This window comes from Castor canadensis, chromosome 11, assembly GCF_047511655.1.
Source record: "Castor canadensis chromosome 11, mCasCan1.hap1v2, whole genome shotgun sequence".
NCBI classification, from domain to species: Eukaryota; Metazoa; Chordata; class Mammalia; order Rodentia; family Castoridae; genus Castor; species Castor canadensis.
Genome location: NC_133396.1, coordinates 33,699,413 through 33,727,326, shown reverse-complemented (window position 1 = coordinate 33,727,326; position 27,914 = coordinate 33,699,413). Strand labels below are relative to the sequence as shown.

Here is a 27,914-nt window from a genome sequence, read left to right as displayed (position 1 = left end):
CTCTGCTCCCGGCGGGAGAAACCATCTCCTCTGGCGGGGGGAGGGGCGGGGCCAACGCCCTCCTGAACCGGAAGAGGAAGTCTGAGGCACCAGAAGTGGTGGGCATTCTGGGTAATCAGCTGTTTACTTCCTGCGGGTGTGGAGGCTGTGACTGCGTCTTCGGCTGCTAGCCTTCGTATCCAGCAGAATGGCTCTGGAGACAGTGCCGAAGGACCTGCGGCATCTGCGGGCTTGTTTGCTGTGTTCGCTAGTCAAGGTGTTCGTCGGTGACCCGGGTGTAGGGGCGTTGGGGAAGGGAAAAGAGGGTAGAACGGGATGGGAACCAGGAAAGAAAATAAATTTCTGGACTCAGGGAGGTGGCCAAAGGGAGTGGGAAGCCGAAGAAAGCCATTATTAACGTCGTATGAACGCGAACAGGTCTTATATGCCTTTGAATTATCAGCTGTTAGTACAGGTTTGGTTCTTCAGCAGACGCTCAGTGCACTTATGTCTGAGGCGAAAGACACTGGCAGTCGAAGGAGAGTATGAAGCTGCAGCTGAGGGAATACTCGGAGAGGTTGCCTGACCCTGAGGAGACTAGAGGAAGCAATAGGTTACACTGCATTGGGAACAAGAAAGGAACGAAGGGTCAGGGTGGAGCTTACGAGTGGAGCTTTAGGAGCATTAGGTGGGGGGCCTGGTGAGATAGCCCACAGAGAGAGCCAAGAGGTTGACCAGGTCAAGTGTTGAGAAAGCTACTTTTTCTTTTGACCTTGTCGCTCACCTGTCTTTATCCTTTCACTTTTTTCCCTTCCCAGACTATAGACCAGTTTGAATATGATGGTTGTGATAACTGCGATGCATACCTACAAATGAAAGGTAACAGAGAGATGGTATATGACTGCACCAGCTCTTCCTTTGATGGGTAAGCTCCTTCAGATTCCTTCATTCACTTCTGCATCACCTTGCCCCACTCCCACCGCACCCCAAAAACTAAATGTGGGACAAGCTTTTATTTTAAGGCCATAATTTCAGTTGATCTCAATAGTTATTTTGAGACACACTAGTCCTATACATTCCGTCCAGTAGCCACTAGTTTCCTGTAGCTTCTGAACACTTGAAATGTGGCTAGTTCAAACAAGGATGTGGTGTTTTTTTTTTTTTTTTTAATTTTTATTTTATTCATATGTGCATACAATGTTTGGGTCATTTCTCCCCGCTTCCTCCACCCCCTCCCTTACCCTCCCCCCAAGGATGTGTTTTAAGTGTGAAGTATACACCAGATTTCAAACACAGCATGGGAAAAATATAAAATAATTTTTAAAATTAAATATGTTGAAATTGTAATGCCTTGGATTTAATGGGTTAAATGAAATATATTAATCTCATCTTTTTGTCTTTACTAGTTTAAAATGTGGCTACTAGAAAGTTAAAGTGATGTGCTTTCATTGTATTTCTGTCCTTTTTTTTTTTTTCCATTTTGCTTTCTTCCTTTGCTTTTATTGTATTTCCACTGAACTTCACTACACCGTCAGTTCACTGATAGTAGGACTGTGTTTATCTTGTATACTGCTCTCTGGCACAAGAGTTGGAAGGTGGTATGTGCATAATAAATGTTGAAGGGCTGGAAGTATAGTTCAGTGGTAGAGCATGTGCTTAGCATGTACAAAGCCCTGGTTCAATTCCCATCAAGTCCCCACCAAAAATGTTGAATGCACGAAGATCCTTTTTGATAATGAGAAGGGAATGTACAGTAATAGTAAACTCTTGCTTCAAAGCTAATGATCTTGACCAGGCCTGCTAAGCCTATTTTCCTTTGGCAAAATTGTCCAGTGAAATGAGAGAAGCATGAGTGGCCAAGTCTTATTTCTCCTTCCTCAAGATAGCAGCCAGAGGATATTCTTTTGGGGTTAAGGTGGCACTACTGAGTTTCTTCTGGCCTTTAGGCCAACTAAGGATTTATACATAAGATGGGCTTAAACCCAGTATTTGCTGAAGTTCTTTCAGGGTGGGACCAATTCCGATCCTTCTCTGGTTCCCTTTAAGGAGGAATAAAAGATTGGGCAAAAAAGATGTTGGGATGGAACCTTTATTTTCTTTTTTCTTTTTTTTTTTAGCAACTGAAGCATTTTATTATTTTAATTTGTACAAATGTAAGGTTGGTTAGCTAATGAGAAGTGGCAGGTCTCTTGGAGTTTGACATCTATCCATAAACTTTTTAAAATGTGTAGATGATGAATGAACTTATTTAACAACTTCTGTTGTAAAATATTCCATTCAGGGAATATTTACTTTTTTTGTGTGTAGTACATGATTTTGTCATTTCCGGCTTTAATTTTTTTGTTAAGTAGAGAAAAACTTTTTAGAAGCCACCTCCTAATATTGAACTTGCTGGTAATATTCTGTGTGACAGATACATGAATTTTTTTTTCATTTTTCTTTTATTATTCATATGTGCATACAAGGCTTGGTTCATTTCTCCCCCCTGCCCCCACCCCCTCCCTTACCACCCACTCCGCCCCCTCCCGCTCCCCCCCCCTCAATACCCAGCAGAAACTATTTTGCCCTTATTTCTAATTTTGTTGTAGAGAGAGTATAAGCAATAATAGGAAGGAACAAGGGTTTTTGCTGGTTGAGATAAGGATAGCTATACAGGGCATTGACTCACATTGATTTCCTGTGCGTGGGTGTTACCTTCTAGGTTAATTCTTTTTGATCTGACCTTTTCTCTAGTACCTGTTCCCCTTTTCCTATTGGCCTCAGTTGCTTTAAGGTATCTGCTTTAGTTTCTCTGCGTTAAGGGCAACAAATGCTAGCTAATTTTTTAGGTGTCTTACCTATCCTCACCCCTCCCTTGTGTGCTCTCGCTTTTATCATGCGCTCATAGTCCAATCCCCTTGTTGTGTTTGCCCTTGATCTAATGTCCACATATGAGGGAGAACATACGATTTTTGGTTTTTTGAGCCAGGCTAACCTCACTCAGAATGATGTTCTCCAATTCCATCCATTTACCAGCGAATGATAACATTTCATTCTTCTTCATGGCTGCATAAAATTCCATCGTGTATAGATACCACATTTTCTTAATCCATTCGTCAGTGCTGGGGCATCTTGGCTGTTTCCATAACTTGGCTATTGTGAATAGTGCCGCAATAAACATGGATGTGCAGGTGCCTCTGGAGTAACAGTCTTTTGGGTATATCCCCAAGAGTGGTATTGCTGGATCAAATGGTAGATCGATGTCCAGCTTTTTAAGTAGCCTCCAAATTTTTTTCCAGAGTGGTTGTACTAGTCTACATTCCCACCAACAGTGTAAGAGGGTTCCTTTTTCCCCCGCATCCTCGCCAACACCTGTTGGTGGTGTTGCTGATGATGGCTATTCTAACAGGGGTGAGGTGGAATCTTAGCGTGGTTTTAATTTGCATTTCCTTTATTGCTAGAGATGGTGAGCATTTTTTCATGTGTTTTCTGGCCATTTGAATTTCTTCTTTTGAGAAAGTTCTGTTTAGTTCACATGCCCATTTCTTTATTGGTTCATTAGTTTTGGGAGAATTTAGTTTTTTAAGTTCCCTGTATATTCTGGTTATCAGTCCTTTGTCTGATGTGTAGTTGGCAAATATTTTCTCCCACTCTGTGGGTGTTCTCTTCAGTTTAGAGACCATTTCTTTTGATGAACAGAAGCTTTTTAGTTTTATGAGGTCCCATTTATCTATGCTATCTCTTAGTTGCTGTGCTGCTGGGGTTTCATTGAGAAAGTTCTTACCTATACCTACTAACTCCAGAGTATTTCCTACTCTTTCTTGTATCAACTTAAGAGTTTGGGGTCTGATATTAAGATCCTTGATCCATTTTGAGTTAATCTTGGTATAGGGTGATATACATGGATCTAGTTTCAGTTTTTTGCAGACTGCTAACCAGTTTTCCCAGCAGTTTTTGTTGAAGAGGCTGCTATTTCTCCATCATATATTTTTAGCTCCTTTGTCAAAGATAAGTTGCTTATAGTTGTGTGGCTTCATATCTGGATCCTCTATTCTGTTCCACTGGTCTTCATGTCTGTTTTTGTGCCAGTACCATGCTGTTTTTATTGTTATTGCTTTGTAATATAGTTTGAAGTCAGGTATTGTGATACCTCCTGCATTGTTCTTTTGACTGAGTGTTGCCTTGGCTATTCGTGGCCTCTTGTGTTTCCATATAAATTTAACAGTAGATTTTTCAATCTCTTTAATGACTGTCATTGGAATTTTGATGGGAATTGCATTAAACATGTAGATTACTTTGGGGAGTATCGACATTTTTACTATGTTGATTCTACCAATCCATGAGCATGGGAGATCTCTCCACTTTCTATAGTCTTCCTCAATCTCTTTCTTCAGAAGTGTATAGTTTTCCTTGTAGAGGTCTTTCACATCTTTTGTTAGGTTTACACCTAGGTATTTGATTTTGTTTGAGGCTATTGTAAATGGAATTGTTTTCATACATTCTTTTTCCGTTTGCTCATTGTTAGTGTATAGAAATGCTAATGATTTTTCTATGTTGATTTTATATCCTGCTACCTTGCTATAGCTATTGATGATGTCTAGAAGCTTCTGAGTAGAGTTTTTTGGGTCTTTAAGGTATAGGATCATGTCGTCTGCAAATAGGGATATTTTGACAGTTTCTTTACCTATTTGTATTCCTTTTATTCCTTCTTCTTGCCTAATTGCTCTGGCTAGGAATTCCAGTACTATGTTGAATAGGAGTGGAGATAGTGGGCATCCTTGTCTGGTTCCTGATTTTAGAGGGAATGGTTTCAGTTTTTCTCCGTTAAGTATAATGATGGCTGTAGGTTTGTCATATATAGCTTTTATAATGTTGGGGAACTTTCCTTCTATTCCTAGTTTTCTTAGAGCTTTTATCATGAAATGATGTTGGATCTTATCAAAGGCTTTTTCTGCATCTATTGAGATGATCAAGTGGTTTTTGTCTTTGCTTCTGTTAATGTGGTTTATTACGTTTATTGATTTTTGTATGTTGAACCACCCCTGCATCCCTGGGATGAAGCCTACTTGGTCGTGGTGAATAATCTTTTTGATGTGTTGCTGAATTCGGTTTGCCATTATTTTGTTGAGGATTTTTGCATCAATGTTCATTAAGGAGATTGGCCTATAGTTCTCCTTTTTGGAGGTGTCTTTGCCTGGTTTTGGGATAAGTGTAATACTGGCTTCATAAAATGTGTTTGGCAGTTTTCCTTCCCTTTCTATTTCGTGGAACAGTTTAAGGAGGGTTGGTATCAGTTCTTCTTTAAAGGTCTGATAGAATTCAGCAGAGAATCCATCAGGTCCTGGACTTTTCTTTTTGGGGAGACTCTTGATTGCTGCTTCAATTTCATTTTGTGTTATAGGTCTATTCAGGTGATTAATTTCCTCTTGGTTCAGTTTTGGATGATCATATGTATCTAGAAATCTGTCCGTTTCTTTTAGATTTTCAAATTTATTTGAATATAGGTTCTCAAAGTAGTCTCTGATGATTTCCTGGACTTCCATGGTGTTTGTTGTTATCTCCCCTTTTGCATTCCTAATTCTACTAATTTGGGTTTTTTCTCTCCTCATTTTAGTCAGGTTTGCCAGGGGTCTGTCGATCTTGTTTATTTTTTTCAAAGAACCAACTTTTTGTTTCATTAATTCTTTGTATGGTTTTTTTGGTTTCTATTTCGTTGATTTCAGCTCTTATTTTTATTATTTCTCTCCTATTTGTTTTGGGATTTGCTTGTTCTTGTTTTCTAGGAGTTTGAGATGTATCATTAGGTCATTGATTTGGGATCTTTCAATCTTTTTAATATATACACTCATGGCTATAAACTTTCCTCTCAAGACTGCCTTAGCTGTGTCCCATAGGTTCCGGTAGGTTGTGTTTTCATTTTCATTGACTTCCAGGAACTTTTTAATTTCCTCTTTTATTTCATCGATGATCCATTCTTCATTAAGTAATGAGTTATTTAGTTTCCAGCTGTTTGCATGTTTTTTGTCTTTACTTTTATTGTTGAGTTCTACTTTTACTGCATTGTGGTCAGATAGTATGCACGGTATTATTTCTATTTTCTTATATTTGCCGAGGCTTGCTTTGTGCCCTAGGATATGATCTGTTTTGGAGAAGGGAACCTTTATTTTCTGTGTGTGCATATGCATACTCAGATATTCTGGTCCTTTTGTTTCTTTGTTAGCACTATACCAGAATGAAGGAGCTGGGCTTGGTAGTACACACCTGTAATCCTATCACTTCTGGCAATTGGGAGGCCCAAACAGGAGAATTGCAAGTTCGAGGCAAGCTTGTGCTAAGTAGGGAGACTCAAAAAAAGGAAGAGACTCCCAAGTAAAGCTAGCTGTTTTGAGAGGTGTCCAGTTAGTTACACAATGAGATACTAATAAGAGAGACAGAATGTAACATTTTATCAGTTTAACCTTTGTGTGTGTGTGTGTGTGTGTGTGTGTGAGGGGGTGGGAGTGTCTTTTTTGAGACAGGGTCACATTATGTTGACCAGCTGACCTCAAACTCAAAATCCTCTTGCTTGAGTTCTGAGTGGTGGGATTACAGGCCTGTACCACCGCTTCTGGGCAGTTTTATCTTTTTTTTTTTGTGCAATACTAAGGTTTGAACTAAGGCCCTACCGCTTACTAGGCAAGCACTCTACTGCTTGAGACACACCTCTGGCCCCAATTAAAATTGGGCATTAATGCATTCACATTGTTGTACAGCAGAATGTTTTTCATTGTCCTCATTAAATATTAATTTCCCATTCCCCTCTCCCCCAGCAACCACCTTTTTTTTTTTTTTTTTTTTGTCTCTATGAATTAGACTACCCTAGGTATTTCATATAACTGGAATCATACAATGTTTGTCCTTTTGTGATTGGTTTATTGAACACTTAGCATAACATCTTTTTTTGTGTGTGTGGTACTGGGATCTGAACTCAGGGCCTACACCTTGAACTATTCTACCAGCCCTTTTTTGTGATAGGGTTTTCAAAATAGTGTCTCATAAACTATTTGCCTGGGCTGGCTTCGAACCATGATCCTACTGATCTCTGCCTCATGAGTAGCTAGGAGTACAGGTGTGAGCCTCTGGCACCTGGCTTAGCCTAACATCTTTAAGGTTCATCCATGTTGTAGCATGTGTCAAAATTTCCTTCTTTTTTAAAACTGAATAGTATTCCATTGCTTGTATATATATATATATATATATATATATATATATATATATATATATATATATATATGTATATATATAAAATATGTTTTGTTTATCCATTCCTCTGTTAATAGTCATGTAGTTTGCTTCTATTTTTTGGCTATTGTGAATAATGCTGCCATGAACACTGATGTACAACTATCTGCTTAAGTTCCTCTTTCAATTCTTGGATTATACATACTCAGAAGTAGAATTGTTAGATCATAAGGTAATTCATCGTTCAATTTTTATTTATTTATTTTTTGTGGAACTGGGGTTTGAACTCAGGGCTTCATTCTTACAAAGCAGGCACTCTTACACTAAGAGTAAGAGTAAACTAAGCTACACTTTAGCTCTGGTTATTTTGGAGATTGGAGTCTTGCGAACTATTTTCCTGGGGTGACCTCACACCATGACCCTCCTTCCAATCTCAGCTTTCCAAGTAGCTAGGATTGCAAGTGTTAGCCACTGGTGTCCACCTCATTATTTAATTTTTTTGAGGAATCAAAAAACAGTGTCTAAAATTCCAATTTCTCCCCATCCTTAGCAACTCTTCTTACCTTTTTTTTTTCCCTCTTTGAGGAGTGGGGGGCAGGCAATACTGGGGTTTGAACTCACAGTCTCATGCTTACTAAGCAAGTGCTCTACCACTTGAACCATTCCGCCAGCCCTGTTTTAGGGTCTTGCGAACTGTTTGTCCAGGCTGGTTTCAAACCGTGTTCTTCCTGATCTCTGCCTCCTGAGCAGCTAGGATCTCAGGTGTGAGTCACCAGCACGCAGCTACTTTCTGCTTTTTTGTTGTGTGTTGTTTTTGTTTTTATAATTGGGTGTGAATTGTATCTTCTTGTGGTTTTGATTTTCATTTCCTAATGCTTATTGATGTTGAGCATCTTTTTAAAAAAAATTTTAAAACTTTTTTTAAAATGTTAATATTTTTGCAGAGCTCTGGATTGAACCACTGAGCTACATTACAAGCCTGATGTCACATATCTTGTGTACTTACTGTTTATTCGCATCTTTTGCCCATTTTTGGATCTTGTTAGTTGTGATTGTTGATTTGTAGGAATTAATATATTTTAGTGTATATTAGGTTATAAACAGTAGGCAAATCAAAGGCTAACAGACCAGAGGAAGGCTAAATGGCCTCAGCCAGAAGTAGAAGAGGTAACATTCTTTCCTCTTAAAGAACAGTAGGATTTTTGAGAAAGTTGAGGTGAGATAGAAAGAACATTACAAATAAAGGGAATGACTGAAGTAAAGGTATTGGGGGGGGCGGGGAAATGATGGTATGTGTGGAGAACAGTGGCAAATCTGTTTAGGTTAAGCCTGTTGGGTAATAGGAACCATAGGCTAAAAGGATAGATTATGAAGGACAGTAGAATATACATGGAATCTTTATATATGCCTATCCCAGATCAGTCTGTAGGGCCAAGGTAGCTATTGTCTTACTTGTCACTTCTAGAAGTGAAGTCAGTTCCACTCAGAGCACATGATGAAAATGTAGGATTTGGATGGGAAGGGAGTCTTTCCCCAAATAAAAATCCAAGATTATTGCTGGGCTCAGTGGCTTAACACCTATAATCCTATGTACTTGAGAGGATTGTGGTTCCAGACCAGCCCAGGCAAAAATTTCACAAGACTCCATCTCTGTCTTATCAAAGCTGTATGCATGCGCCTGTCATACCAGCTCCTCAGGAAGCATAAATAGGAGAACCACAGTTCTGGCCAGCCTAGGCATAAATGTGGGACCCTATTCAAAAAAATACCTATAGCAAAAAGGGTTGGGGGTATGGATCAATTGGTAGAGCACCTGCCTGGCAACCAGGAGGCTCTCAGTTCAAACCCCAGTTTCACCAAAAAATAATAAACCAAGATTGCTGCCAGGAGAACAGACTTGACACGAATGAATAACAAAAATGACCTCTAGCGTCTGATAGCCCCTGATGCTGATCTCTCTTGTTCAAATAGTGGGCTTATATCCTTGAATAGCCTTTCTGTTACGTGTGCTATGGAATCAGACCTGCTTGAGTAGGACTATTAAGATAATGAGAGCTAATGCTTATTTAGCATCTACTCCATGCTAATCTCTGTACTAGATGCTTTTCATGTATCATTTCAACCTTTGAGTCTCACCTTACTGATGAAATACTGTGAGAGAATTCCATATATACTTCAGGCTACCCAGCTCATTAGAGGAAGGACTTGGCCAGCCTAACTTATTTCTGGTTGGAGGATCCATCATTTTGACTCACTTTACACTTTGCACTAAGTCCTAAGCCCCTAGTGGTTGTGTTGGTTATAATCAGCAATACTGGCCTTGTATTGCTAAAGCTGTTCTATCTCCTAGGGAGTCTATAAACTAAGGATGATTTTGAGCTGGTGAAATAGTTTTGGGGGGATGGTAATTGACTTCTTACTGGTGGGGCCAGCATTAGAACTGTTTCCCTGCTTTCCAGTGGAGACTCATGACCTAGTTTTCTTCCAGGATTTCTCTTCCAGAACTGTTGCGCTTGCTGAGCAGCTCTCTCATACTCCCTTATTTCTAGCAAGGAGGCTCGAGCTAACCCTCTGTTTTTTTCCTCCCTAGAATCATTGCAATGATGAGTCCAGAGGATAGCTGGGTCTCCAAATGGCAGCGAGTCAGTAAGTGTCTCCCTTTCTCCTTATCCTGGCCTATGCAGTGTTGGTATTATGCCCCGATGAAAGAGTCTTAAATTAGTAGCGTATGTGGCTTCAGGGTGGGAAAGATGGGATTGGAGGAAACAAGCCTTATCCTGGTCCCTATACCCAAATGAAGTGATGGTTTTAACTTAAGCCTCCATTGGTCTTCAGTCTTAACTCACTCCCACTGCAATCTCCTTTCTTCTCTCTCAGGTAACTTTAAGCCAGGTGTGTACGCTGTGTCAGTAACTGGTCGCCTGCCTCAAGGTAATTAATAACAGTCATAACAGCCATTGTTCATTTATCGCACCGAGCTCTGCAGAAGCCAGTCTTTTATGTGAATTAACACCAATCCTGAGAACTCTTAATAAGGTTCTGCATTTTACAGATGAGGGAACTGAGGTACAGAGAGGTTAAATAACTTGGCCTGATGTCAGCCAGGCATTCTGACTCCTTGTTTTTGATGAATGCCTGAGTCCCACTTTTTCTTCTCATTCTTAACTGGTCAGTGCCAGGTGCTTGCTTGGCTCTTTAGTGGTAATAAGTCAACTAAACAGGACTCCTTTTTTTTATAAAATTTATTTTTTAACATTTTATTCGCATATATTAGTTGTGTAGGGAGGCATCATTGTCATTGTCACATTTCCATATGTGTTTACAATATACCTTGGTTAGATTTATCCTCTCCACAGTCTCCCTTACCCCCTTCTTGCCTACTTAAAATGATCTCAACAAGTTTTTCTATTCTATTTTCATTCAAGTATATAAAGTACATGTACCATTCCCCCTTCTTCACCCTCTCCATTTGCCCTCCCCCACTCCCACTACACACTCCCCAGCGGGACCTGCCAGACAGGATTCTTGATGAATAGTCTAAGAACTCCAGTTTTCTGACAGCCACCTCCCCGGCTTTCAAAGTGGAAGATGAGGGCCTTTCTTATCTTTCTGAATCTTCCCTCATTGGAACTGTTTCTTTTCCTGCCATAGGAATCGTGCGGGAGCTCAAAAGTCGAGGAGTGGCCTACAAATCCAGAGACACAGCTATAAAGACTTAACAAGATACAGGACTGCCAGTGTCTTCGCTCTTCACTTTTCTACCTCTGCTAATTTTTTTTCTTGTGGAACTAAACAAGCAGAACTTCAAATAATCCCTGCCCTCCAACTCTTAAGAGGCAGCAGACTTGGGAGAACAGCGCATTGTTTTCATTTTTTTAGAACAACACATTGTGTCCCTGGGCCATTTCACCTTCTTTGGACTACTGGTGGAAGTGGGAGGGCTTGGGTTGGTAGAGTCTCAGGAACTAAATTGAGGAAAGAGTAAGATGCTGGTTTTTCTACCCATAGAAGAGCTGTGCCCCAGGACTCTGGGTCACATGCTAATAAACATGAACCCCTAGAAAATTCTTAACCATAACACATGCCGTTCCTTCCTCTCCCTTTTTCTTAGCTAGGCCCAGTAAGGGCTCACTTGCTCTGTAAGCACTATGCCAGCACAGCAGAGGCCTTTCTGTGCTCTGTAGCCTGTATGAAGCCAGGGATGCTTTCCAAATGAGGGTACTTTCTTGGGTCTCATTGAAAGATCTGCAGTCCTGAGGCAAGGTTGCCCCTCAGTGTGATGATAGTCCACTGTCTACTGGTTGTAGCCTTCTGTCTTCTGGACTTAGTATAGCAGTCTCCCTTGAAGATAACCTGAGGTTTCTTAGTGCCCTTTGCTACTTGACCCTGTTTAGTACAGTATTTCCTTCTTTGTATTTTCTTTTTACTGCTCTTCATACACTTGGCCAATCTTGCCCACCTTTTACATTTGCCTAACTGGTCTTGTTTCGGATTGTTTGTGCTTCCATAGGAAGTGGGCTGTTAGTTTTCCTCTGGCATAGTAGGGGACCTTGGGTAATGTCACATTGGCCAAAGTAAGCTGTTTTAGGATAAAAAATTTATCATAAATTCTCATATACTTAAATTTGTGCAGAAATTCTGTTTGTGTGTCCATTTTTATTTCTCTTAACTTCTCCATCTGTAAAGTAGGAATGATTATACACTACCTGTTTACTTCAAGATTGTGATTAGAAATAAGCAGTGTGCTTGGACCCCTGTAGTTCACACCTGTAATCCTAGCTACTTGGGAGGCTGAGATTGGAAGGATCGCAGTTTGAAGCCAGCCCAGGCAAATAGTTCAAGAGACCCCCCCATCTCCAAAATAACCAGAGCAAAATGTACTATAGGTGTGGCTCAAGTGGTGGAGTGCCTGCTTTGCAACTGAAGAGCCCTGAGTTCAAACCCCAGTCCCACCCTCTATCCAAAAAATAAGTGATGTGGAAATTCTATAACAAGTCTTTCAAAAGGCCCAGACATTGTGGTGCACACCTATGATTCTGGCATTTGGAAGGCTGAAGCAGGAGAATCACAAGTTTGAAGCTAGCCTGGGCTACATAGCAAGACCCTGACCCAAAAAAAAAAAATTTTAAAAAAGGTGAAAATTGTGGGCTCTCTGTTTTATTAGCCTTTCTTCAATATTTATGGTATGGCACAATCACTCAAAAGTACGGAGGTGCAGGTGGGGAATTCCCAGAACCACAACTCTGATTTGCTAGTAGAGATGCCTGCATTAGGCTTTGTGTCTCACAGCCACCTGGTGTTGCTAGTGAGTCAATTTTGGGTTACCTGTGACCTGAAGTGTGGGAGGAGATGCTGACTCGCCCATGTTTGTCTCCCTTGTCCCAACCTTGTCCTCTCATAGATCCATGGAAAACAGTCTGTCCAGGCTGCTCATGTTCACTCATAGGCCATTCTCAAACTAGAACCATTTTCACTGGTTCCTTCAAGTTCTGAGGAAATGGACTGTTAACCCCAATTCCAGTTTTTAAAGAGTTTCTCTAGCCCAGCCAACTGAAAGCTCCATGGGTGGATTTCTTTTGTGACATTTCAATCTGAAAGGAGCCTTGGACAGTAGCTCCAACAACCCCACTAGGCTAAAGTTGACATACTAGAGGGAAGAAGTAGGCTTCCCCAAGAGTGCCTACGCTATGTAACCAACACTCAAACTTTCACCAGCATTCTGAAAAAGTCCCTTGGAAAGTCCCAGCTTCTGTATTGTGTGTCTGACCCGGACGTGGCTGCTTGGTGAGAATGGAAACAGTTGTGGGGAGGAGAGATGAGGAGCCTGCACAGATAACCACAGCCTGGCTGCCTCAGTCCCACACTGAATTGGGCCCTAATAGTCTTTCAGGAACCAACAGATGGCTGCTGATGCTTCGTGGCAGGGGGGGTTGGGGGCGCAGGGAGACAACTTTGCTACAGCCCCTTTGCCTGGGAGCTGCTTGTAAATTACTTTCTTGCCTTGTCTGCTTGCCACTTGAATCTACATATGGTGCCACTCAGCAGCCCAGACAAGCTGCAAAGTGCTGTATTCCCATCCCCTACTGGGAGCCCAAAGACACCAAGACAGGGGCTTGGTTCTAGGCTCTCTGAGAGTAGGTTGTCCAGTGAGAGGGTCTCAAGCAGTGATACTGCTTTCCTGAATTCCACTCATAAGGTCTCTATCCTGCCTTTCGTGTCTGTCAGTTTCAGTCCCATTCTAGCTGCTGAGGTTCTGAATCTGCCCAGGGTCTTAAGATCTTCAGCCTCTCTTTTTAAAGCATCTTTTGATCATAACGAGCTATTTTAATTTTATGTTTTGGTGGTACTAGGGTTTGAACTTGGGGCCTTGCGTTTGCTAGGCAGGTGCTCTAGTACCTTGGTCTGTTGCTCAGTAATTTGACCTCTCCTTCAGAAGGGTAAGATTCTTCTTCTGTTCAGCAGGTCAGATTCAACTCATACAAAAGACTAGAAAGAGAAGTAGGCTGCTTTCCCCTTGTCTACCTACTTGTTTTCCACTCTACTTATCAAATGCTATGGGGTTAGGGTCTTCCAAAAATGGAGGGGTTAAGTGGCGGTGCATTCACGACTGTTGCCTCCAACCCAAGAAAGGACTGATGGCTGATAGATCAAGGGTCTCGGAAAACAGCAGTTTCCCCAAGAATAATGGTTGTGAGCTGGCAAGGGCCTAAGCTCAAACTGGACTTACCAGGTTTAGGGACTGAGGCCTTGCTCTTGGTAGTAGTACTTTGTTACTACCAGCCTGTCTACAATCTGCTACTTAATCTTCAAGTGTGTGTGTATAAAAGAGAAGCAGGTAGGTAATGGTAAGTACAGACTAATAATATCTTACTTTGGAAGTCTCATGTTTAATATCAATAAAAACTTTAATGTGAATAGCATTTTGCAGCTGACAAAATACTGTTAGAGCTCATTTGATCCTCACAAAACCCCTGGGACATAGTGAACATCCTTTTTTTAGCAACAAGGAGACAAGCTCAGACAGTTAAAGTGGCTTGGCCATGATTAAGTAGTAGAGACTTAGCTCAAGAAATATAAGGCCCATTTCCAGTTTTAGGGCTGCTGTTTCCCACATAGTTTTTCCCAAACAGCAAATTTGTTCCCCTTGTGAGTGTTGCACAGAACCAGTATGAGGCATTAATTTTCTTTTCAGTGAAGAACTCCACATACACCACCCTACTCTTAACACCTCTAGTACCCAAGTCTAAATTTAGTCAAAGAGTGAGGCAGTGAGGGTAATGGCCCAGGAGGAGGTCCCTGAGGCTTACTCAAGGATCCCTGTGCAGAGCAAATGGAAAAGGGTCCAGCCTTTCAATTCCCTCTGGCTGCAACTTCTGTTTCACTTCAGCAGCTCCTAGGCACCTGCTGACCTGTGCCCCCCATTTCCAAACCTCTTCATTTCCCTTCTTCCCACCTTTCTCTACCTGTAGCCTGATTATGGAACCATCATTCCCTACTTGAACATAGACATGTGTTATGAAACATATCTAGCTAAGGACAGAATCCCTGTCTCCCAGTCCTTCCTCCACTTGCCACTATTCCTATGACTTTTCTAGGTCACCGTCTCTAAACAAAGCTTACTCTTTACAAAATATAGGTGACAAAGCTATAGTGCTAGGTGTAAGGTATCTGATAGTCGTGAGTGGAGCAGGGTATGAGGGCACAGAAGGTGCTGGCTCTATTCTGTTGATCTGGATTCTAGTTATATGGATAAGTTCACTTTCTGAAATGTTACATACTTGGCTAGTGGAGTGGCTCAAGTAGTAGAGCACCTGCCTAGCAAGTAGGAGGCCCAGAGTTCAAACCCCAGTACTGCCACCACCCCCCACCAAAAAAGTGAAATGTTACATATTTGTAATTTGTCTACTTTTCTGTTTGTGTGTTATACTTCAAATAAAGGTTGCTTAAAGATGTAGTTAGTAGTCCCTGTCAGGATGGTTGTGAGAATCAGATACATTAGGTAAAAGCAATTCAAAGCCAGGTACTGGTGGCTCATGCCTATAATTCTAGATACTCGGGAGGCTGAGATCAGGAGGCCAGCCTGGGCAAATAGTTCAGGAGACCTTATTTCCAAAATAAATAAATAAAAGCAATTTGAGAGTTACACATTAAGTGTCTATAAGGATTGTTGTCATTATCCACAGTTGTCTACCTCTAGATAAGTTCTAGGTAGGTGGGGAAAGAATTACATCCTTCTAGCATTGCTGGGCAATTAGTGTTCCAATACATCTATCATATATAAGTATATTAAAAACAAACATTTTCTTTCAGGCACCAAGGCCTTTTATGCTAATCTTTCTGTTCTTATTTTTTGTGACATTAAAACTTTAGCATGTGTGTGTGTTGCTGAGGATCGAAGTCAGGGACTTGTGCATGCTAGGCAAATGCCGTACCACTGAGGTATATCCCAAACCTTATTACCTTTCATAAGGTATTAGATATTTCTTTGTTAAATCACATTCAGAATCTAACGTGGCGCAAAGTCGTTATAAACCTCCTTTTTTGCATCATGTAGTAAAACGGTTCCAGGACTGATTATTTTTCTACCTCTTGAATTCATAGCCTATCAGTTGTCACTTTTGTTGCTCGTGTGGCTGTCTCCCTTCCAGTCATGTCTGAGCCAGGAGAATAGACAGTTACACTTGCAGGTGGAAAGCGAGTAAGGCTTAGATTGAGGAAAGCACATGGTTGCCTGCAAGGGCCTTAGGCTGGGTGCTGAGGCCATAGTGAGTGAAGGCAGATTATAGAACATCAGGGCTGGGAACGTCATGACTTAAGCCAGCCTCCACTTTATGAATGAGAGGACTGAGTCCCAGACTGTGTCAGCCTGACCTCCAGAGGGATCACTGCCACTTTGTATGTCCTATACTGCCTGACCCAGTGCTTTTTGCCTAAAAGTCCTGCCTGAAGGTCCCAGGGAGAGGAACTGAATGCAGACATAACTGCCCTATGCTGTTGGCACCAAGGTGCCAAATCTTCTGGGAATTACCATGGAAAATATCTCCCCTCTGGGTTTTGACACTTCCCCTTCTCAACAGATCCCTTCAGGGTACAGGGCAAGTAGTATGGTTTCATGGACAGAGGACTTAAAGCCCAAGGAGTTTTCTTCAGAGGTTCATTCCACAACAGATGGAAGCCTGGGCCTGTAAGAAGTCAGGGAGCTGGCAGGCCCATTTCTAGATCTCTCTGCTGCTTCCTGCCTGTGTACCTACTTCCTGCAAACTGGACTCTTGTACTACACAGAGAATTTAAGAAAAAGTTAAGGAGCAGCTTCAGACACCAGAGTGGGGGAATCCCAGCTTCTCTCCAAAAGGATTCCTCATCCCTTCTTCTTTAGACCTAACACCTGCCACCCTCTCGACCCCTCCCTCCATCCCCGGAAAATACCTGGAAGGAAGTGAGCACTCTTGGGGCCACTCCCGGAAGTGGGGGTTAAACTGTCACCTCTTCCCTGGGGGCTTGTGTAGCAGAAAGCAGAGGGGGAAATGCAAATCCATACTTGGGAGGGAGAAGAGACCAGCTTCTTCCTGGGCCTGTGGTCCTAGCAGGGGCTGGGGAGGCCTGAGTCAAGGGAGTGATCAAAAGCCCTGGACAAGCCAGCACCCCCCATCCTGTGCAAGCAGCACTGGCAGCACTTTCTCTAGGCAGCTGATAGACTCACTTCCTCAACCCTGCACCCCAGAGAAACAGGGAGATAGAAGGCGGGGTCTCAGAGAGGTGGAGCACAGTCTGAAGTCTACTGGGCAGGCCTCTGCTTGGAAAGATGAGGCAATGGAGGTGGGCTTGTTCCTTGGGGAATGAGTTAGGGGAGGGCAGGCATCAGTCTATTTTGCTTCTAAAGCAGGAGGGAATAAGCTCAGATTCAGAGGACCCCTTTGGCTTCTGCACCTCCTCTGCCCTGTTGTAGATACAAGGGGCCAGAAGTGATTCACGTGATGTCCTTGCAAACAGACCTGTGGGGCTAACTGGAGTCAAGAATATGAATGGGAAGCAGCCCATGGACTGTGCTTATTCAATAGTAACTAGTACATTGCTAAGGGCAATTTCTAGGCTTCAAATTGGCCACTTCCACTGTTGCATGTGATCCTCAGTGACATCCTGTGAGGTATTATTCCCTTGTCACAAATGAGAAAACAGTACTGACCTAAGGTCAGGGACCAGGTGAGGCTGCGCTGGTATTTCAGCCCAGATCTTTTCCCCTTGCACAACACTGCCGTCCTTAGGATTCTCTTTAATTCTGCCAAAGCAGATGGGGATCTAGAACCCATAACTGGGGCAAGGGTGTGGGAAGGGGTCTCCCTTGTTTTCCTTTTGCCTCCTTGAGCCCAAGCAGGTCCACTCTTTGGGGTAAGGGCCTCCATGGCTTCCTATGCTCACCTCCCTCAGACCCTGCCCCCATCTCCCATCCGCATTTTTCCCTAGCTCCCTCCCCAACACACACACCAGCCACAGCCCCATGACACTGTCACTCACACCTCATTGGTCCGCCTGAGAGCATTTGCCCTTATTTGGCCAGGCCAGCTCCAGGCTGGGCCTCCACACCCGGCCCAGCCCCCACAGGCCTGTCTCTCTCACTTCGTCTTTTTTGAGGTTTGGCTTTGGGGCCCAGCGGGTGTCACTTCAAACACACTTTCTGGTTGAGTCACTTTTAACGGCTCCAGTGCTGTGAACTGCTGCTGCTGCTGGGCCCCTAGCTTGGTGGCCAACCCTCCCCCCAACATCTGACTGTTCTGAAGGAAGGGACTTCAGAACAGAACAGAATAAGAGGTTCTGAAGGAAGGGACTAGGTGGCTACTGGCCACTGGAGAGATTCTGCAAACCCCTCTGCCGCCCCTACTCACAAGCCTGGGGTAGGGAAGTTGACCTGAGTCCCTCCCACTGCTTTTTCCAACTCCCTTCTCAGACTGAGTTTGTGAGGAGAGACAGGGCCTCACAAAAGACCTATTGCTCTTGGGGTTACTTTGAATTGAACTTGCTTGGGGGGAACAGAAACACTGGCTGCAGACTGTTGGCTGATTTTCAAGAAGGTGAAACTTAACCTTGTTAAGCTTCCAGTTCCTCATCTCTGACATGGGGATACCATTGTGTACCTTACTGGGTCAGTATGATGATTAAATGAGTTGCAGACTGAATGTGTTTGTCGCATTCCCTGGGTGCTCCATGTGGAGCCTCCCTGTGCAAAATGAAGATGAATGCTCTGATCCCATAATAACTCCTGGCATAGATCAGTGTTTTCTTCCTACCTCTTGCCTTCTTTTTCAGCTGTGCCTAGGATGTGAGGAATCCTATGGTGGATAGGAAGGAATAGATAACCCTTTGCCTCTTATTCCTAGATAAAAGAGTTCTGCTAAAGAGCCCTTCCTAGCCACCTTGATTTCTCTGGTCTTTGAGTCACCTGGGAAGATCCATAGCTGTCTTGTGGCTGTGCAGGTTTTAAAATACAGGTACTGCTGCTTCCTCCTCTCTCCAAGGTCTTGCCTTCCATTGTCCTTGGGGACATCCTAAAATACAACCAGGTTCTTTGGTCAACTCCATCCCTAGTTCTATAGATGAAGAGACAGGCTGGATGAGGGTTGGGGGACAGATTTAGTGATTGGCTTAAAGATACGCTGTAAATAGCCACGGGATGGAGAATAGGCCCCTAAGTCTCTTGACTACAGTTGTTTTGGCAGTACTGAGGTTTAAACTCTGGGTCCCATGCTTGCTAGGCAGGTGCTCTACCATTGAGCCATGCCTCCAGTTCCCAGTTTTGTCCTGTTAGAGGTCCTGATGTTGGGAGTAGGGAATTGGGCTGATGAGAGATCACAGTGGGTTACAGGCAGAGATCTCTCTCTTTCTCTGTCTCTCATACACACACACACACACACACACACACACACACACACACACACACACAGTTTATTTGAAGCAGTTAAAATTGGAGCAGGTGCAGCTACCCAAGTTAAACCAGGCACCCTTATGTAGAGGAAGCTTTCATTTCTTGCTTGTGTCCCTAGGAGATTCCACAGGAAAATGGTTTCACAGCCACTTCCATAGTGGCCAGAGTGGCCTTCTTCCCCCCACCCATAACCCTCTTCTTTACCAGTCTATCTATCTCTTCCCAGATGCTGTGGAAAGAACTCTGAACTTGGCACTAACTTGCTTTGTGATCTCAGGCTGCCTTCTGCTGCTGTATGGGCTTGCAGCTTAGTTTCCTGAATAAAGGACAGTTGCTCCCTGACTTTGTTGCTCAAAATCCTTGGATCTTGTTATTCCAGAAGAGCTGGGCCAGAACTTTGCCTCAGAGCAAAGGGGCCTCCCAGGGAAGGCCATTGTGTACTGGAGCTGTCCTTTGTCAGACAGAGTAGAGAAGGAGGGCAAGAAGTTAAGTCTGGAGAACTCCAGGACAGCAGGTGGGGGCTAAGGGAGATAGCCTGCCCACTCTCCTCATCTGCAAGCTTCTCAGCACTCCCTGTGCTGCCGCCTCCCCGCCCCCCACTTCCCTGGTGCTGAGATGAGACAAGGGACCCTCCTGGGTACTGAGATGACCTCTGCCAAGGACACGGGCTGTCTTATTTCCTGAGGCACTTCCCTCCCTTGACACCTGCTTCCCTGTAGCTGCCCCTCCAGGGAGGCTGGGAACATTTGGGACTATTGACTGCAATTGGCTGTAGCCTCATTTTGCAATGCTAGAAGCTCAGTTTTTCTCCAGTGTAGCAGGCCTGCCCCAACTCTAGCTCCCTGAAGGGTGGGCCTCTCAGCCTTCTTGACTTCCTGTTTGCTAGTGGTTAGGTCCTGTGGCTTCTCTCTTGTTGTCTCTTCAGAAGGCAGGTTATCTGGGCTGCCATCTCTGCTTGCCTGCCTGAGTGAGGCCCCCAAGCCCATGCATCTGGAAGGGAAGTCTTGACTTTCTTCTCATGTCTTTCATCTTCTGGGCCTGCTCTCCTTGTAGGCTTAGTCCTTCAAAAGATTATTTTCTCCCTGTTTCTCCTCCTTGCTGTCTCTCTTTCTAAACTCTCTTCTACCTGTCCTCCAGGAAGCCTTGTCTGATGGGCACCCTGTGACTCTGGGATTGCTGATGAAGTGTCCAACTGCCAGTACTATGGACCCTGTCAGTCCCCATGATAGCACTAGTTGCTATAATGTTGTGAGGTGTAGGTGTGTGTGTAGAGATATAGATGCATGTTCTACTTCACCCCCTCAGCTTCAGTGTTCACTACAAGTTGGAGTCAAGTGTCCCCGTCTGATCTGATGCTCTGCCCCTGTTTTGGACACAAACTGCTCACACACACCAACACACAAAACTTGACATTGCCTCTCAAACTGGGAGCACCCGAAAGACAGGCCTGTGTCTTCTCCTCAGGCCAACATTTACCTGCCCACAGCCCAGTGTGGCACACAAAGATGGCTATTCCTGTGGTGGGGATGGGAGTGAAGGATTGTGAACCAGAAAAGACCTTGGAGGACATTTTACAGCACTGAGTGGAGATTGCCTGGCTGCTCTGGATATAGTGCTGAGGGGGCAGAGTTTGGAGTATCAACTTGAACTCCCCTCCATCAAGACCTCTTCTTTCAGCCGCAGGCCACCATCAAGGGGTTAGTTTCTCTCATCCTGGGGAACTCAGGGCTTTGGGGAGTTAAGTCTTTCCCACAGAGTCATCTTTGCTTTGCTCTTGAGGGACTCCTTCCAGTCACCCTCTCAAGCACTGGCCCAGAGTCTCAAGTGAGGGTGCCCATGTCTTTCTGGGAGGAGGCAGGTGTGTCCAGGAGTGTGCAGCAGCCTTCCTCAAAGTGTGCCTGTTGGCCTGAGATGGCTGTGTTAATAGTGTGTCTGTGTGGCTCTGGGCCTGTAATGTCTCTCTGCAGAGGAGATCATGCAGCTGGCAGAGTGGCTCAAGCAGAAGAGTGCCTGCCTAGCAAGTGTGAGGCCCTGAGTTCAAATCCCAGTACTGCCAAAAAAAAAAGGAGACTGTGAATCTTGTGAGCCGTGTGTATGTGTGTGTGTGTGTGTGTGTGTGTGTGTGTGTGTACATGTGTGTGTCCCCACCCAGGTCCACTGCTGTTCCTTCACACCTGCTGGTTGCTTGTGCAGGCTACATGTATGGTATGTACCAGCCCAGGCAATGTGGCATCACCACTCACAAGTGTACATCCCATTCCACACACCTCATACCCATTCTCCCAACACATATTATCTCTGTATCCTTTATTTCAGAATCTGCCCCTTCTCCTGTTCTTTTTGTCTCTGGTCCTGTCTCATTTCTTCTGGTTTGAGGTCTCACAGAGCTGGGAGTCATCACTGGCTGGAAAGTCTAGGGCACCAAGACCCTGAATTCCTCCTCAATTCTACCCTTCTTCAGTTCCAGTCTCAGGATGGGAACCAGGGAAAGCCTCAATGCCCACCCCCACCCTTCGCCCCTCAAGCTTTCCAGTTCCCTTCTCAAAACAAAGCAATCAGTGGCAACCTTTGGGCATTGAGGATAAATTTATGGAGGAAAAGTAGCCTCTTGTCACAAGGGAGCAGGCATAAGGACAACCTCACCATGCTCAGTACAAGACAGGGGCTGGTTTGGAGGCTGTTGAAGTAATGAGTGTCTCTTGGAACCTCAGGTCCTACTTGCTGCAGGTCTCATACTGAAGGAGTCTATGGCACAGCTGAGCCCATAAGCCAGGTTCCCTGGTTCCCATTCTGCGGCACACCTTTCCTAGGACAGGATGCCTCTGAAATGACAACTATGGGGCAGCCTAAGCAGGGGTGACCCTGAAGGATAGGTGTCTGGGAATCCAGGTTACTGCACAACGTTGATATGCTTATCCTCTTATCACCGGGGGCAGCCACTTCCCCTCCACCCAGCCCTGAGACAGGGTGGTGGTCTCTTAAAGGAGCATCATCCCATTTCTGGCCAACTGGCCACACAAGGCTGCCCACCTTAAATGGTTTTTTCAGATTCTAGGGGTGAAGGACCCTGCTCACCCTTTCTTTGTTCCATTTTTGGGGACTGGGAATAGACAATGATTTTCCAAGTTGACTGCCCCATTTCTTGCAGAGAAGGATGAGCAGGAACTCCCTTTTCCTGCTTTCTCCCAACTCCCATATCCATAATCTTCTGAGCCCTGAATCCAAGTTTCCTGAAGTCCACATGGGCCTGTGCCTGAATAGGGGACCCAGGAAGAAGCCTTTTAGGAAGGAGTCACTGGTGGTTCTCAAGAACTGCTACCTCTTTTACTGCCCCTCAAGCCCATTCCTCTTGATTCCAGACCCTGAGAAGCTTGGAGGACCTTGGGGAAAATGTGTGGCTCACACGCAGCCCACCCCAACCCCCTGCCCAGTCCCATACCCTGCTCTCCTCCCCAGCGAGGGGCCCTGGGCTGGGCAGCTTCCTGCCTTCCGCATGGGGAAAGCAGGGGTGACATGCAGGTGGGCGGGCCACCATGCCCACATCCGGTGGCTGCCAGAACCTCCCCTCTAAGCTGTTTTCCTTCCCCTCCTCTAAGCCCCTTCTCTGCTGTCCCCATGTCACCTATGTCCTATTTGAGGACCCTAGTTCTCACTACCTTCTCCCCTACTCTCCTGTCCCACCAGTTCTAAGGCAAGCATGAACAGCCAACCCAGTGCCAAAAAGACCCACCTGACCTGAGTGTGACCCCACACTGTGCTGAGGGACTAGGCCTGATTTGCAAGCTGGGGCTGGGAGAGGGATGGCTCTGGGGGGCTGAGGAGGACAACTGACTGTAAGGAAGGAGCTGGAGTGTGCTGTTTGGGACCTCTCTTCATGCATTAGTACCTCTATAGCCTCTCGTAGAGCACATATAGAACAGCCACAGCTTTGAATGTTCAGAAGGGAAGGGTTCTCTGGGCTGAGGTCAGTGGGGGTGGGAATCAGGCTGTCCTTTTCTTGTCCTGGAATTCAGGACTCCTTGTTTTGTGTACTCACCAAAGGCCCTGTCAAGAGCCCTTGTCTCCTGGGGTCACCCCCAAAGTCCTGAGTCAGTCCAGGACTCTGGAACCCTTCCATGGAGCTCATGCCATGGGGGAAGGGCAGGCTTGGGGTCCAGGAAGCCACCTGCCCAGCGCATGTAAGATGGTCTCTTCAGCCCCCCTCCCGCCAATACCCAGCCCTGTCTCTGGTTTCCTGTCAGTCTGTTCTCCCCAGGGAGGGGAGGGGTGGCTAATCTCCGCTGTGGTGTGGGGGCGGGCTCCAAGACCGTTGGGCGCCCTGAGATCTGGCCCACGTGGCCTTGGAGTTATAAGCCCTGCCCGCTCTGAAGGGAACCCCACTTTGGAGCCTGGAACACAGGGCTTGCTCCCCTCAGCTCTGCAACATCAGGTAAGGGCCCAAACTTTCATTTTAGCCCTGATCAGGGCTCCTTCATTCTGGGCCTAAGGGGCTCTGAGGGCTTGGGTTGCAACCTCTGGGTGGAGAGGTTGGGGACAAAAGGCCAGGAGTTTGGGAGCCAGGGTTTCCTAGCAAAGGTTTAGACCAAGAGGTGCAATGACCCTCAGACCTACCAGTCTTCATGGGGGGCAGCTCCTCAATATTCTTTTAATTTTCTACTACAGTAGGATAAAAAGATAAAATGGTGAAGATGAAGAAAGAGGTGTTTAAGGCTCTGAGGGAGGAGGACTGTAGAACAGGGTGGTGATGGCATAGTGTGAGCAAAGGCTGAAAAGTAGAACCAGTGTCAGCAATAGGCGCTAAGTCACTTCTTCCGCCCAACATGGCTACCATTTCTGTTGAGATATTCTTGGTCTCCTGCCTGGGGAGCAGCTGGCAATGAGGGAGCCAGGGCCTTGGACTGGTGGGAAGGCTGGGGCTCTAGGCCTTGAAGGGGAGGGGGCTGCAGCTGCCTCCACTGGATTCTGGACAGTAAATAATGTGACTGGGAGGGATCAGTCAGGAGGGCACAGAATTGATGATGGGGGTGAGGCCTTTGGGGTAGCCCTGGTCTCTACCTTAGTGTCCCTGAGAGTCGGGGTAGTTTAGGGTGGAGCCCTAGGGGGAAGGGAAGAGGGACTCAAAGAGGAAGTGGGGGGAGGGAGGTAGAGGAGGCCAGTCTGGCGCCATGCTGAGTCACCTCCCACAAGGCCCAGGGCGGGCCCTCTGGGGGCCATGGGCAGGGTGGAGGGGTCTTGGGAAACCGCTGGGAGGGCTGGGGGGCTCTTGAAGCAGAAGGCAGAAGGAGGAGCGGGTGGCCTGAGAAATACACACGGACGGACAGACAGACAGTGCAGTCACCCATAAAGTAGAAAGCACTACTAACAGCACTGGAGGGTGTAGTGTTTCCTACTTTATGGATGAGTGTACTGTGGGCTTCGGAGACCACGCCATGCCTTCGCCACCCGCCACCCGCCACCGTCTTCCTCTCCCTCAGGATCTTGTGAGACAGGTGAGCATCTCACACACCCCCACCCTGCCCAGCTCCCTGAAAGGTCGCCTTTGCTCCCCTCAGTGCTACCCTTCCTGTCCCAGACGACTGGGGAAATATCACCGTGGCTCTTCTGCACTGAAATCTGGGAGGATGCAGGGAGGGCTGGACAAGTGAGCCCTGTACAGCAGGTGGATGGGGCAGAGGTGGGAAGGGAGGGCAGATGGGGGGAGTGGGTGGAGGCACTAGGGGTCCCAATACCAAATAAAGAATGGACTGTGTTTCTCTTTTGTTTGAGACTCTTTTGCTGGGACAGGGCATTGGTGGGGGAGGCAAGTCGGGAGTAGTGAGCATCCGGGCACACAGAGGGCTGGTTGGGCAATCCTTCCTACTCATTCACCCAAGAGAGAAAAAGGGTTGGTCTTGCGGATGACAAGATCAGAAGAGGATTCTGAGCCTGGCCAGGTGGCAGTCATGGGAATAAAGGCCCTGGGCTGCTGGCAAGGACCTCTTGGTAATATGAAGAAAGGGGCAGAATATGGAAGGGGGGTGGCATGAGAGGTCCTCCCACCTTTGGCCCTGCTCATCCTCCTCGCACTCTCTACAACCCCACTTGGACTACACTTTTTAGTCCAAGAAAGTCTAGGGGGTCCTTGGTAATATAAGAATTGGGCAAAACCATTATGGCATTTTGTGTGCATGACAGCATCTTGCATGTAGACAAAGGGCACAGGTACTAAATACAAAGCACATATGCATGAGCATTTGCACACAGCCCCATACATGTAGCCAGAAACATATAGTAACAGATAGACACATGTGACATGGCTGGCATATCACACAATGGCGCACAGACATATACTTACCCAGGGTACATACATATTCACTAGTATATACATGTGCAATGATATAAACATATGATATGTGTCGCACAGCAAAGCATAAAATGTACATATACGAACAGTCACATAAACACAGTGGCTCCATTCACATACAGTGACATTTTGTACATGATAAAATAGATGCATGGTCTTATATATACATGGTTTCATACATATATATAAATAAGTAAGTAAATAAATAAATAAATAAATACAAGTATATATCTATAAAACTGTCAAATCCATGGATTCAACCAATCTTAGATCAATATATATATATATATTTTTTGGTGGTACTGAGATTTGAACTCAGAGCCTTACACTTACTAGGCAGGTGCTCTACCACTTGAGCCACTCCACCAGCCCTTTTTTGTGTTGGGTATTTTCAAGATAGGGTCTTATGAACTATTTGCCCAGGCTGGCCTCAAATTTCAATCCTCCTGATCTCTGCCTCTAGAGTAGTTAGTATTATAGGCATGAGCCACCAGCACCTGGCTGAAAATATTTTTTTAAAAATTGAAATCTGTACTTTTATTACTTAAATGATATAGTGCAACAAGTATTTACTTGTATTTATAGAGTATTAGATATTATAAGTGATCTAGAGATGACTGAAACTGTACAGAAGAGGTCTGGGGACATGGCTCAAGTTGTAGAGTGCCTGCCAAGCAAGTGGGACACACTAAGTTCAAACTCCGGTACCAAAAACAAAAACAAAAACCCCAACGTTATCAGGGGGGCTAGGGATGTAGTCTAGTGGCAGAGTGCTTGCAAGAGACCCAGGGCTCAATCCTCAGCACTGCCAAGAAAAAAAAGTACATGAAGGAGAACGTGTGTAGGTTATATGCAAATACTGTACCATTTTGCATAACAGACTTGAGTGTCTGTGAATTTTGTAGGGAGTCTTGAGGGGGCTCTGGAACCAATTTCCCTTAAATACCAGGGGATGACTGTATATATAAATATTACCATATTATTGAACAAACATGTCACCATATGTCATTACACATATTTACATGATTGTTAGTGTGTCATATGTTATTAATACATATGTGGCATCTATATACCTATTTCATGACACAGGTGTTGTAATTAATTTTTTGGGGGGGACTGGTTTTTGAACTCAGGCTATCACACTTGTTAGGCAGGAGCGCTTACAGCTGGAGCCACTCCATCAGCCCTATTTGCTCTGGGCTGGCTTCAAACCACAATCCTCCTAATCTATGCCTTCTGAGTAGCTGGGATTACAGGTGTGAGCTATCAATGCCCAGCACAGGCATTGTAATTTATAAACTCACAATAATAACTTCACATACATATAACTGCATACAAATACACACTGGCAAACAGACATATGCGATGGTACACATAGAAGCATGCATACGTATATACCAAATGAGATTCAGAGACACACAACAGCACAAATATATACATATACACAGTGCTCTTCCCCACACGTACGCAGAAATAAGTAGATGTCTGTTTTTATATGCATACTATACATCTGCCTGCACGTAATAGTCTGCATATATATCCTGACCTAACCTAACATGCGGTGGCCTGCATACTGATCCACACACTGCTTTAGGGAAGTGAAGATGTCATCTGCTTCTCATGCACTCCCTCCCGGTGGTTGGACCAGCTCTGGCCTGGGTGGAGCCCACAGTCAGGGGCTCTGTGATTTAGTGCTATCCTTGCTATTCCACAGAGGTGCCACATGAGGGCCCCTGACCTTGGCGGAGACTGGCTTGTCTTTTGAATCCAGGTTTAGAGGGAAGAGAGGCTGCATCTCTCAGTTGGTCTCTCTGATAGTCTCCAGGGACGCCATCTAGGACCCTGTCCCCACATACAGGCTGACACCTGGGTAGGGGAGTCCCACATCTTTTTTCCAAAAGCCTTTTTTTTCACAGCAAAGGAACCTAAGGCTAGACAGAAAATGAACTTTCTGACAATTCAGGACAAACCCAGCCCAACGAATCAGAATCATGTGGTCTTCCCTGCTGGCCTGGGACAACCAGGCAAATGTGATTTGCCAGAAGGAAACAGAAGCAATTTTCTCAACTGATTTCTACCTCTGTCTCTTCGCTTCTATCTTTTAATTCCCATGCTCTTATTTCTCTTTGTTTCACCTCAAATTCCATTTTTTCTAGTCCTGCCCTTCTCTGTGGCTGAATCTCTGTCATACCCTCCGCTGTCTCTATCTCCACCAATGTGGGGAGAACTGTCTCCAGCCCCCTTGCTTCTGTACCCTGGAAGGTGTGAGAGTGAGTGGTGACTTGGAGAGGGAGGAGGCTACACATGGGGGCTACTGAGCTGGCATCCTGTAAGGAACCTGCTCTTGCTCCGTCCCGACCCTGCCAGCCGGTCCAACCCACCAGTCCAGCGCCATCACCATGGAAACAGGCAGCCGACTTCCTATTGGTGGGCGGGAGGGGAGGAGGATGAGGGGGAGGGGAGGGTTGGCTCTCT

General features: G+C 45.1%; 1 protein-coding gene across 1 annotated transcript; it reads left to right on the top strand.

The window, feature by feature from the left end:
* Positions 1-82: 82 nt before the first annotated feature.
* On the top strand, positions 83-11,803 carry Supt4h1 (SPT4 homolog, DSIF elongation factor subunit). The gene is made up of 5 exons (XM_074046175.1): positions 83-256; positions 798-904; positions 9,770-9,825; positions 10,057-10,110; positions 10,831-11,803. Exons 1-5 carry the CDS (start codon positions 188-190, stop codon positions 10,896-10,898), a joined length of 354 nt encoding a protein of 117 aa, XP_073902276.1. The 5' UTR covers positions 83-187; the 3' UTR covers positions 10,899-11,803.
* Positions 11,804-27,914: the final 16,111 nt, after the last annotated feature.

Excerpts from the sequence above, each read along its gene's own strand:
- Supt4h1 (XM_074046175.1), top strand. The coding sequence starts at position 188 with ATGGCTCTGGAGACAGTGCCGAAGGACCTGCGGCATCTGCGGGCTTGT. Across the intron at positions 257-797 it reads TGCTGTGTTCGCTAGTCAAG|ACTATAGACCAGTTTGAATA; the intron begins GTGTTCGTCGGT and ends TTCCCTTCCCAG. Across the intron at positions 9,826-10,056 it reads CTCCAAATGGCAGCGAGTCA|GTAACTTTAAGCCAGGTGTG; the intron begins GTAAGTGTCTCC and ends CTTCTCTCTCAG.